This window comes from Notamacropus eugenii, chromosome 3 (assembly GCF_028372415.1).
Source record: "Notamacropus eugenii isolate mMacEug1 chromosome 3, mMacEug1.pri_v2, whole genome shotgun sequence".
NCBI classification, from domain to species: domain Eukaryota; kingdom Metazoa; phylum Chordata; class Mammalia; order Diprotodontia; family Macropodidae; genus Notamacropus; species Notamacropus eugenii.
The window spans coordinates 92,995,571-93,008,251 of NC_092874.1; the positions used below are offsets into that span (position 1 = coordinate 92,995,571).

The 12,681-nt window shown below is 36.1% G+C and overlaps 1 protein-coding gene across 7 annotated transcripts in view; it reads right to left on the reverse strand.

Annotated features, from left to right (window-relative positions):
• Positions 1–12,681, reverse strand: part of ACTR3B (actin related protein 3B) — a 206,612-nt gene that overhangs the window by 26,198 nt on the left and 167,733 nt on the right. For 6 of the 7 annotated variants that reach the window (XM_072652143.1, XM_072652142.1, XM_072652144.1 and 3 more), the window contains 2 exons: positions 11,513–11,686; positions 6,776–6,868 (listed from right to left, as the gene is read on the reverse strand). In XM_072652143.1, the coding sequence (XP_072508244.1) occupies positions 6,776–6,868; positions 11,513–11,686 (267 nt within the window). The remainder of the gene's footprint in view (positions 1–6,775; positions 6,869–11,512; positions 11,687–12,681) is intronic. The other variant, XM_072652145.1, reaches the window with a different exon arrangement.

Sequence of the window (12,681 nt, forward strand, 5' to 3'; positions counted from 1 at the left end):
TTATAGTGAAGAAAACATTAGATTTGAAGTTAAAAGGCTTCAATTTAAATCCTGACTCTTTCCCTCCATGTATTCTTAAAGGTTATATAAATATAAGATGTCATTGTTATCAATTCACTGATGTACTGCCAACATCTTAGAACATTATAGATAAGTGTTCTGTCAAGATTCTTTGAGAATTTTTGTTAATAAAGACCACTAAACAGGGTCCTAGTTTAAATCTGCCTAATAATGATTTCTATGCATTAGTAGAAAGCAATACAGAAAGGATAAATTATAATTTAGACAAGATTAATTTGATTTAATAAAAAGTAATCTCATGCAAACCAATAATCCAATAACAAAGGAATAATAAAAATACTCTAATGCTTCACACATAGAAGGCACATAATATATATTTGCTGAAACAGATATTCTATGCAATATATTAAGTCCTTAGAGGTAATTTAAGAACTAGAAACTCAGAACAATAACAATGTTACTGTTGTTCTAAATAGAGTACTTAATGGTTTACAAAGTGCCTTACACATATTATCTCTTTTGATTCTCATAAAAGAATGTGAGATGGGTACCAGATATATTATTTATCCATTTCTTAAAGATGAGAAAACTCAAGATAGAGGTTATATGATATCTTCAAGCTAATAAGTATCAGAGACAGAATTCAAACTCAGATCTCCCATGAAACCTGTATTCTTCCCATCATACCAATGCTACCAGGTCATGCTTAAGACTTAAAAGAGTGATTTACTGTGTGAATATGCACTATGTCATTTTCTCCATTTGTAAAAATGGAAATAGATATTCCAATAATAGCTACTTCAAATGGGAAATTGAAAGACTAAGTGAGATTATTTTTGTACCATAAGAATCATTTCTAATAAAAGCACTGCACAGAACCTGATGGATTATTGTGGGGGAAAGAAAATAAATTCGGGAGCTAATAATAAAATGCGAGCTATATTTACCACTATTATTGAATTTAGTTTTTAAAAGCATTTGATCAATATGATGGAAATTAATATCTAATAAGTATAAATGCTTAAAGATAAAAAGAATTCCAATAATTGTTACAATATTAAATATCAGTTTAACATTAGCGACTCCAATCTTGTTTTCATTCTAAAGGAATCAAATCATCTTAGTTTGGCAGATATACAGTGCCATCTACCTTCCATTCAGTATAATTATAACCATTCCACAATTACTTATAAGATCAAGAATTCACAGAAAATTGAAATGAAATGCACAGAGTTGGGAAATGAAACCTTAAGAAGGCCAGTACCATTGAAGCAATAAGGTACTCATGCATCTTAAAGTGTAATAAAATGCACTTTACTAAAAAGGAAACAAAGGAGAGAAATACTGCAGAGATAGAGCAGAAAGGATTTAGTAATTTGTTAGATATGGGAGTTGGGGAGGAGTCAAAAATTACATAAAGGTTTCAAACTTGGGTGGCAGAGGTGACAATGGTGCCACTGAGAAAGATATAGAGACACAGAGGAAGAACAAGATTTAGAAAATCATGAGTTTAATATGTAGAGTCTGAGGTATTGAGATACTTCAGTGGGAAGTATATAACAGAGTCGAAAAGACTAGAGAAAAATGTTGGTGATGGCTAATGCAGTGGGAGTGGGTCAGGTGACCAAGAAAGGTATGGAGAAGTCTGAGAACAGAAGACTGGGAAGAGAAAAAAAACAGAAATGATAAGGAAGAGGAGAGGAGATCTAGGAGGGTACAACACCACAAAAGTTCAAGGGAGAAACTTCCAAAAGTCCAAGAAAAGTTCAAGGGGGGGGGGGGGGGGAATCAATAATTAAATGCAAAAGAAAGTTCAAGAAGGATTAGGCCTAAAACAAGATCCCTGGATTTAGTAAGTAGATCACCAGTAGTTTCTACAGTCCATAGACAACACGGTACCATCATTATCACTATAATGAAACAGTTGAGAGAGCAATTTCAATCTCTGCTCTAAGCAGATTTCTGCAATTTATCTATGGTAATCTAAGTAGAGAGGGTACCCTGCCCCCTTTACTCTTTATACCTCTTGAGGCTTCCTCATTTCACCAACCTGCATTCATACCAGAAAGCCAGGACTTCCTGGAGGGTTGGGTGCTACAACTACCCTCAGTGATCTATGGGTAACCCTCGTAAATGGCATAGCTCTTGAGCCATTGATACCATTGTGTTTACCACTAACAAATCTCTGAGATGACTCATGAACTCTTAACAAAAGCATTTACTCAAAAGGCAAAGCAAGAGCAATAATTATACAACATTACACCATAAACTCAGAGGGTACTCATCCACCAAGGAATACACTATAAAGGACAGTGGATACAAAGCAAGCATCTTGGCAATGGGATACTAGAAACACACATAACCAAAAGGTTCGTCAGGACCTCGGCACTGCCAGTCTCAATGTTCTTAGGGACAATGTTCATTCAACAAGTTCCGTGACAGGTGTGGGTCTGTACTGGACCAATTGCTTTGCTGTAGTGGCTGCTTTGTAGCAGAGCCAGATGGCTCTGGTGCTTCAGGGCATGGCACTCTACTGCTGGAGTGAGCCTCTCTGTTGCACTCTTCCATAAAAGGCATATAGCTTAGGATTTTTAGCAGTTCCTCCAGTTCCACTGTCTTAGCTAGGCTCTCAGGGGTCTCTACTTCCCAGTATTGTGGAAATACAATCAGGATAACACAAGATCTAGCAGCTTCTACATTAAGGGATCGAAGGGCATGGAATAGGATATTCCAGAAGTCAAAGGAACTAGAACTAAAACCAAGAATCACCTACCCAGCAAAACTGAGTATAATACTTCAGAGGAAAAATTGGTCTTTCAATGAAATAGAGGACTTTCAAGCATTCTTGATGAAAAGACCAGAGCTGAAAAGAAAATTTCACTTTCAAACACAAGAATGAAGAGAAGCATGAAAAGATAAACAGCAAAGAGAAGTCATAAGGGACTTTACTAAAGTTGAACTGTTTACATTCCTACATGGAAAGACAATATTTGTAACTCTTGAAACTATTCAGTATCTGGGTACTGGGTGGGATTACACACACACACACATGCACACGCACACGTACACACACATAGAGACAGAGTGCACAGAGTGAATTGAAGAGGATGGGATCATATCTTAAAAAAATGAAATCAAGCAGTGAGAGAGATATATTGGGAGGAGAAAGGGAGAAATGGAATGGGGCAAATTATCTCTCATAAAAGAGGCAAGCAAAAGACTTTTTAGTGGAGGGAAAAAGAGGGAAGGTGAGAGAAAAACATGAAGTTTACTCTCATCACATTCCACTAAAGGAAGGAATAAAATACACACTCATTTTGGTATGAAAACCTATCTCACAATACAGGAAAGTTGGGGACAAGGGGATAAGCAGGGTGGGGGGGATGATGGAAGGGAGGGCAATGGGAGGAAGGAGCAATTTGAGGTCAACACTCATGGGGAGGGACAGGATCAAAAGACAGAATAGAAGTAATGGGAGACAGGATAGGATGCAGGGAAATATAGTTAGTCTTATACAACACGACTATTATGGAAGTCATTTGCAAAACTACACAGATATGGCCTATATTGAATTGCTTGCCTTCCAAAGCGGATGAGTGGGGAGGGAGGGAGGAAGAGAAGTTGGAACTCAGAGTTTTAGGAACAACTGTCAAGTACTGTTCTTGCTACTAGGAAATAAGAAATACAGGTAAAGGGGTATAGAAAGTTATTTGGCCCTACAGGACAAAAGAGAAGATGGAGACAAGGGCAGAGAGGGAGGATAGAAGAGAGAGCAGATTGGTGATAGGGGCAATTAGAATGCTCGGTGTTTTGGGGTGGGGGGAGAGGACAAAAGGGGAGAAAATTTGGAACCCAAAATTTTGTGAAAATGAATGTTAAAAGTTAAATAAATAAAAAAATTTTAAAAAAAAAGAATAATCAAATCAATCAACGAGTACTTATTAAGTACCTACTATGTTGTCGAGCACTGGGTATATAAACGCAAAAGCTGAAACAATCTCATACTACAATGTTGTTCAACTGTGAGTTATTTCTGTTGTATCAAATCTAAACTCAGTCACATGATTCAAGACTCTACTAAATGACTCTTCATTAGCTACCTGTTATTTCCTATTATACCTTGCTCCTAACACAAGGCAAATGGCCTACCATCATATGTACACTTCTGGCTCAAAATCATCTTCTAATCCTTTCTACCAAATAACAACCCTACTTTCAAATCCCAGCTTAAATTTTACCTTTTTCATGAAGTTTCCTCAGACTTTGTCCTCTCAGTTCCAGCTATTCCACACCCCAGAACAGTTCTTAAATATTTCTTTCTGTACAATGTAAATGAATTTTATGTATGTTTATATTCCTAAGACATATACAGGTTAGAACTGTGTTAGATGACTATTCTATCACTTTGATTACTACAAAGTCCTGAAGGGAAGAGAGAGTGTCTACCATATCCACTGAAACTATGTATTAAGATAACTGGGTGTTCAACAACATCATTTAAAATTATGACTGAATAAATTACTTCACCTTTCTGGCTTCAATTGCCTCAACTGTAAAATAAGGATTATGAACTAGATAATCTAGGTAAAGACCCTTCCAGCTCCAAATCTATGATTTTATGACCTGTACATACTGTCAAATAGTGGACTAAAGGAACCATATTATAAGCAATACAAGGCATTTTCCAGTGAATAAAGTAAAAGTTATGAGGAGAAAAGGCATGTCTTTATGATCAATATTTAATTGTTGACAGGCAACTTCATTTCTTTTGGAATACTACTGAAAAAATGATATATTCTTCAACTTCATGACACAAATTCTGTCCACTGCCTTTTGTCACTACTTGGAAAGCATAGTTAAAATTAAGTGCTAAACAAGAGAATTATAAGATCTGACATTTAGTTTTAGTATGGAGTGAACAACTCATATTATGTGTTAAACCTTTATTATCTCAATTTAAATTAGACAGCTATGAAGTCTACCCCAGCAAACATTAAACATGAAGTATAGCTAAAAACGATTTGTCTTACTGATACACTTTCTTCCCCCTTTTGACTTTCGACTGTCATGACTTACTCATTTTACTTGACTATTAATATTGACTTAATTTTCTTCTTATTTTTAGAAGAAGTACTATACTGAAAGAAATTTAGGAAGAAAACACTACAAAGTTATGACTTACTCAAAAGTTCAAATTAGGGATACAGGAACTAATAATTATTGTCTAGTTCTAATATAAGCAAAAGCTAATAAAACCATTAAAAAAATACAAGTTCAAAAAGTCAATATTTAGAATATACATGGAAATTGTAGAAAACCTAATTATTACTTTTTAGCTTTTAGTTACATGTGTATGGTCATAATCCAATTTAAAATAAAGCTTTTCAGACAAAACAATACTAGAAGAAAATGTTCCTTATTTACTGTGGCACATAGTTTCCAAATACTAAAGTCCTTCTTCATTTTGACTACATTTAATTTAACAGGTAGCTAGGTGGTGAAATGGATGAGAGAGCTGGAGTTTGAGTCAGAAAGACCGGAATTCAAATTCTTCCTAAGAAGTATTTCTATCTATATAATGGAAAGGAATTTTATATATATTTATATTTCCAAGATATATTATAGGTTAGAACTGTGTTAGGTGATTGTTCTATTGCTCTGATTTCTACAAATTGCTCATGGAAAAAGTCACTATCTACTGTATCCACTGCAATTATCTATTAAGATAACTGGGTACCCCAAGGCAAGTCCCTTCATCCCTACTAGTCTATTTTCTCATCTATAAAATGAGGCTAATAATACTTACCTCAAAAGGGTTCTTGAGAGATATTTATAAAATGCTTAAAGCACTATATAAAATATTAGTTATCATTATTATTATATCACTCCCCCCCCAAAAAAATTACACTCTTTAATGATAAGGGTGTGATTCCACTGATTATCAGTACACTTAAAAAGTTAATGATTACCTTGTCAGGTAAAAATACTTCTTGACTGAAACAGTCAAACAAAACAGGGTATGAACAGGGCATATACAGCTCACTGAATCAATCAAAGCCTATGTACAAGAGATTTGGTCATATCTGAGAACTTTATATAAAAGAGAGAAGCTATCTCAGGAGAACCAGATATAGAGATTCTATGGATCTGAATTCAAAAGGATGGCACAAGCATGACATTCCAGCACACTTCTAAAGAGCAAAGGTAGGACTGAGCTATGGTAGATAAGTAATCTATCAAGGCGAGTCATCATTCTAATGGTATGTCAGAGCAAAAGACCCAGGATAAGAGAAATCCTCTGAAAGGTTGCCTTTTTACTCAGCTCCTCTACCAGTGCCTATTTATTCACAGACACTACAACAGAATATGCTATTTTGTTTCCCAAACATATCCAGTAAAGTCAACCTCAAAAAGGTCAAGGCTTAACTAGAAATAGAAATATTTATAAAGTTAGGTGGAGAGCCCAACCTCTGCCTAACCATTTGGAATTTTCTTACCTAGGGCTCAGAGCAATTATGGTAGAACTTTCTACCTAAAATAAACTCCCTAAACTGAAGAAGAAGGAAACATGTGGACCTCAGGAGCAATTAAATCACCTCCTCGGCTTAAAACAAGCTAATTATTGTAATCAGGTAGTATATGAGTTTAACAGTCCTAATGATATGCAGCATTTATAAATGTATGTAAAATTCTAATAATTTGTACCTTTAAATTTTCTACTGAAACAAAAACACCTTATGCAAGTAGGTTTTACCTTATACAGTGGACGACGAACATCAATGGGACAGTTCTGAATAACTTCATCAACTACATCTGAAATGGACTCCATGAAATCTGGATTAGCAAACTAAAAAAAACGAATATAAGAGATTATGCATTACTTCAGAAAAGAGAAAAGAACAAAAAAAATTCTCAAGAAAAGTATTGCACAATGATTTATATTAAGAAGCTGGAATGGATGAAACATCAAAGTAAGCCTAATTATATAGGAACAGTGTAAATAAAAAGCTGACTTCCTGAAAGGATAAAATGTGTGATTTTAGTAAAGAATTACGATAGACAAACAAGGAAGGATGAATAAGTAATGAGTCACCATAACAAGAGAAATTAAAACATATAACTAACCTGAATAGCTAACAATTTTCTAACATTTGTGGAATATTAATATTATGAAACAATCACTAAAACTGCATCCAATGAAAGACTGGTGCAAAACTAGGTTAAGAGGCTAAGGACTTTTTTTTAGAGAGAAGTATTTTTAAATAGAAAATCTTTAGTATTATCAAGAGAGGTAGTGTGTAGCAAAGAATAGAATGCTAGAAATGGAGTCAAGAAGATTTAAGTTCAAAATATTGTCTCGGAAATGTACTAGCTTTCTGTCCCCGGATAAGTCACCTCTCTCAGCCTCTGTAAAATGGAAATCAATCAATCAACAATTTTGAGCCATTCCCCAATTGATAAATGGTCAAGGAACATGAACAGGAAGTTTTCAGAGGAAGAAATCAAAACCAACAATAGTACTGTGAAGAAAAAAATCATCTAAAACACATAATTAGAGAAATGCAAATTAAAACAACTCTGAATTACCACCTATCAAACTGGCTAAGATAACAGGGAAGGAAAATGAAAAACGCTGGAGGTAAGATGAAAATATAGGTATGCTAATGCACCATTATTGACAGAGCTGTGTATAGGTCCAACCATTCTGAAAAGCAATATGGAACTATGTACAAAAAGCCATGAAAGTGTGCATACCTTTTGATCCAGTAATATCACTACTAGATCTATAACTAAAGAGACCAAAGACAAAGAAAAGGAACTCATATATACAAAAATATTTATAACATCTGTATTTGAGGGTGGCAAAGAATTGGCAACTGAGAAGATACCCAACAAATGGGGAATGGCTGAATAAGTTATGGTATATGAATGTGATGGAATACTATTGTGCTATAAGAAATGATAAAGGGGATGGTTTTCAAAACATCAGGGAATATTTATATAAATTGATGCAAAATGAAATGAACAGAACTAAAAGAACAATCTAAGTAGTAACAGTATCATTGTGAGGATAATCCACTATGTGAAAACTTAGCAACTCTTGTCAATACAATAATCCACGACCAATTCCAAAAGATTTATATTATAGCAAAAGATGCTATATTATAGCATAGAAAATGCTATATACCTCCAAATAGAAAACTAATAGATTCAAAGTGCAATTTGAAACATTTTTTCTTTTTCTTTATTGTCCTCCAATACCTCCCTTTCCCCAAGCATGACTAATGCAGAAATACATTTTGCATGACTTCATATGTGTGATGGATGTTGTATTTCTTGCCTTCTCAATAAGTAGGAGATGAGATGGAGGGTGGAAAAGAGTTTGGAATTGAAAATAAAACTGAATTTTAACAATCAATCAACGAGCTTTATTAAAGGCCTATTATGTTTGAGCCACTGTGTAAGGTTTAAAGAAGGGACCCTAGGGACACAAAGACAAAAACAAAATAGATTGCATCCCAGGGTTTTTTCCTGATTCCTGTTCTCTTTCCTCTTTATTATCTATCAGTGATTTCATCAGCTCTCATGGATTAAACTGTCATTTTTAAGCAGTTAACTCCCAAACCTTCATACAATCTTTATCTTTCTCCTCATTTGCATTCCTGAATATACAACTGCCTTCTGGATATCACCAACTAGATGCCTTATAAGTATCTCAAACTCAATATGTGCAAAACTTAACTTCATCTTTCCCCCTAAACCCAACCATCCTCCAAACTTTCCTATTTCTGTCAACACTATCATTTTTCTAGTCACCCAGGTTCCCAACCTAAGAGTAATCTTCAACTCTTTACAAAACTTCATGACTCTATCATCACACCACTACCAAGTCTTGCCAGTGCCACCTCCTTACTGTCTTTGAAATCTCCCTACTCACATCACAACCATTCTAGTTTTCACCTAAACTATTGTAATAGTCTCCTAATTGGCCCCCAGCTTCCCATCTCTACCTGAATTAATCCATTTTCCACACAGCTACCAAAACGACAGTCACAGGATGATAAAACAGGAAGAGACCAATTTAAAAGCTATCCGTTCTAACCCCTTCATTTAAAAATGAGGAAACTGAAGCCCAGAGAGGTAAAGTGATTTAGTCAAGGTCACACATGTAGTAAGTGACAAAGTTGGGACTCAAAGTCCCCCTCTAATTCCATGTTCTTTACACTACACCACATTATCTGATCATACCATCATCCTACTTAAAAGCTTTAGTGGCTCCCCACTACTTCTGGATTAAATACAAACTGTCATTTAAGGCCCTTCACAATCTGGCTCCAGACTATTCTTTCGCATTCAATTCTCTGTCAAGCATTCTATATATTCTAGCTCAACTGGCCAGAACTGCTGTTCTTTCTACACAACATTCCATCTCCTGTCTCTTCACATAAGCTATTTCCGTGTGGTTGGAATGCCCTTTTTACCATGCCCTAAAGGAACTCCTGCTATGACACCTGCTGTCCTGATGGGCAACTAACTCTTCTGGACCACTATTTGAGGCAAACCTCATTCATGGTTCACTTCACATCCTACTTCACTGGTTATCTCCTCCAGTTGTGCCAACCCACCTTACTACTGCATCTCTTTGCCTCTGCCTCTCCCTTTAAACTACCCTCTTACAGAAGCATGAACCAAAATCAAATCAACCTTGCCTTTGTTCTTAGATGGGTGTCTAAATTTAATCTCCTAGAGTCCCACTCCCCATCCTTGTATTTTTTAGAACCAAAGTGGCCCTCCCTGATTACAGCTCTCTCATGTGTGTTGTCTCCCCTATTAAAATGTAAGCTGCTTAATAGCAGAGGTTGTCTCTGCTTTTGTATTTATATTCCCATTGACTAAACAAATCAGGGAATCCAGGAAGAAATTACCAGTCAAATATATGGATGGAGAAGAGCTCAAGAATAGAGAGTATCACAAAAGGTAAAATGGACAATTTTGATTCTATAAAACATTACAACTTTTAAACAAAGAAAACTAATACCTTCTAGTTAAAACTAGAAGAAATGAGAGGTGAGAAAAATGAGAAAATGAGAAAAATCTTTGTAGCAAATTTCTGTGACAAAAGTCTCATTTCTAAGATATGTAGGGGACTGAGTCAAAATTGTAAGAGTCATTGATAAATGTTCAAAGTTTATGATTAGGTCATCTACTCTTCAGTATTGCTGGCTTCCTTGCAGTTCCCTGACCACATCACTACATCTTCTGTCTCCACTGCACTTGTCTGTCCTCTATGCCTAAAATGCTCTACCCATCACCTTTCTAGTTTCTCTGGCTTCCCTCAACATTCAGCTCAAATCCTCCTTTCTGCAGAAGGCCTTTTCTAGTCAGCCCAGCTTCTGGCATTCTGCCCTCTCAGACTGGTCTTCTATCCACTCTCTATCTTATCTGTATTTATTGATTCCCACATAGTTTCCCCATTAGAATGTATGCTCTTTGAGGGCAGGAACTGTTTGTGCCTTTCTTTGTATCCCCAGACATTAGCACAGTACCTGGTATATAGTAAACACTTAATAATTACTCACTGGCACTCTGACTTCCTGGGAGGCCCAGAAAAGACCTCAAGCAATGTGGTGTTTTAATTGAGTCTTAAAGGAAACCGGTGATTCCAAGAGGCAGAAGTGAGGAGGGAAAGCATTCCAGGCATGGAGGACAAGCCATGCCAAGGCATGAAAACAGGAAATGGAGTGTCATCATATGTGAGTAACAGCAAGAAAGCTAGTTTAGATGGATTGCAGAGTACATGGAAGGGAATAATGTATAATAAACTACAAAAGGGAGGATGGGGCCAGGTTTTCATAACCTGCCTCTAAATGCCAAACAGAGGAATCTATTTTTGATCCTGGAAGTAATAGGGAGCCAATGGTATTTGAGAAGGAGGAGGAAGAGGGTGGTGACATGATCAGAACTTCACTCTAGGAAAATTACTTTGTTGGTGAAACCTGCCCTGCCCTGCCTATCTCACAAGGCTGCTGAGGATCGCACAAAACAATCTACCTGAAAGCATTCCGTAAATTGTAAACTATGATGCATGTGTAACATATTCGTTTTTAAGATAGCATTTCTATAGTCTTTTAAGGTTTATTCAGCACTTTCTTCCCAGCAATTCTATGAGGTAAGTATTACAGTCTTTATTTTGCAGATGAAAAGAAAGAGGCTCAGAATGGCAAAGTGACTTGCCTAGGAATATACAATTAAGTGCTGGTCAGAACGACAATGCAGATTTCCTGATTCCTAGCCTAGTATCCTCTCTACTATAGTGGATGTGTGTGAGTTTGAAGAGATTTTTGTATAAATGGATATAACCAGCCATCACTAGATACCCAGCTTTCTCCATCTGACAGCTTTGTTGAAAACTTCTCTTTTCACAGTAGGTGGTGCTATTGCTCCAAAAAAACACAATCTACAGCTCAAGCACACACAAAAAAATTCTTACCTCTGGATGAAAGAAAATTTCAGGTCCAAGGAACCTTTCATAACCAACATCTATAATGAATTTCTTCTGGTTGATTGCATTGATGCCTGTGTACTGTTTGATCCATTTACGTGAGTCTACATCATACTTAGCAAATTCTTTAACTATGTCAGGGCAGATATAACAGTACTTCTCCTGCACAAAACATGAAGATCACCAGACATTAAGGACTAACTAAAGTGTATTCCCTCAATCAAAAAAATACAGTAGCATTATGCCTTAGCCAAACTTCTAACATGCAACCCGTCTACGACTGTAACAAAAAAATAAAAGGCTTTATTTACTGCTGTCTATTGTGTCTAAAGATATTCTTTATAGTAATATAACTAGAGTATAGGAACAACTAACAGGCTGATATTTAACCAACAAAAGATCTTTTGGATCCTACAGCTATATGTAATTTAGTTGTCATCTTAGCTTAATGCTTCTCCCCATCTCAGAATTCTGTCATATAAAATGATACTTCATTTCAAAGTACTGTTTTCAGCCATCCACCCTACTGTTGCCTCACTTTAGCCTGCCACACTTCAAATGCTTGGATATCCTGCAGTCATCGATTTTTCATGAGGCAGAAAACATTCCTTCCATGATGCAGACTGGCTGGAATCCAGTATTTCCTTGTTGGTGGTCTTGTGTGTTCATCAAACTACAAAAGGTATAACATCTCTACAGCATGGGTAGATCTGGACACACCTCAGCCTGACGTGGACTGCCTTCCAAACTCTTAGTCTTCCGAAAGACAAGGTATCTTCTTGTTCAGAGTATCTTTGTCCATTAGTATCTCAGCACTCAGCAAATTGCTTCAGTAACAGAATTCCGTGACAGGGCAAAGTTCTCCATTCTCAACAAAAAGAACTGACCACATACAGCATTTCCTAGGAACAGGCTTACATATGAATTTGATCATCTTCAGATTTAGAATTCATCCACTGTCGTTTGTAAATTCTACAGAGAAGTACATACAGTGCTTACCATGGCTTCCTGAGTATGTAAAGAGAATCTTGAGGAATCTCGGCCTACTGAATTTAACTTTTTAGAATTTTCAGAATTACCAGCCAGTAGAATATAAGCATCTTGAGGGCAGGGACTATTTTCATTTTTACCTTTATATCTCCAGGGTCTGGATCAAG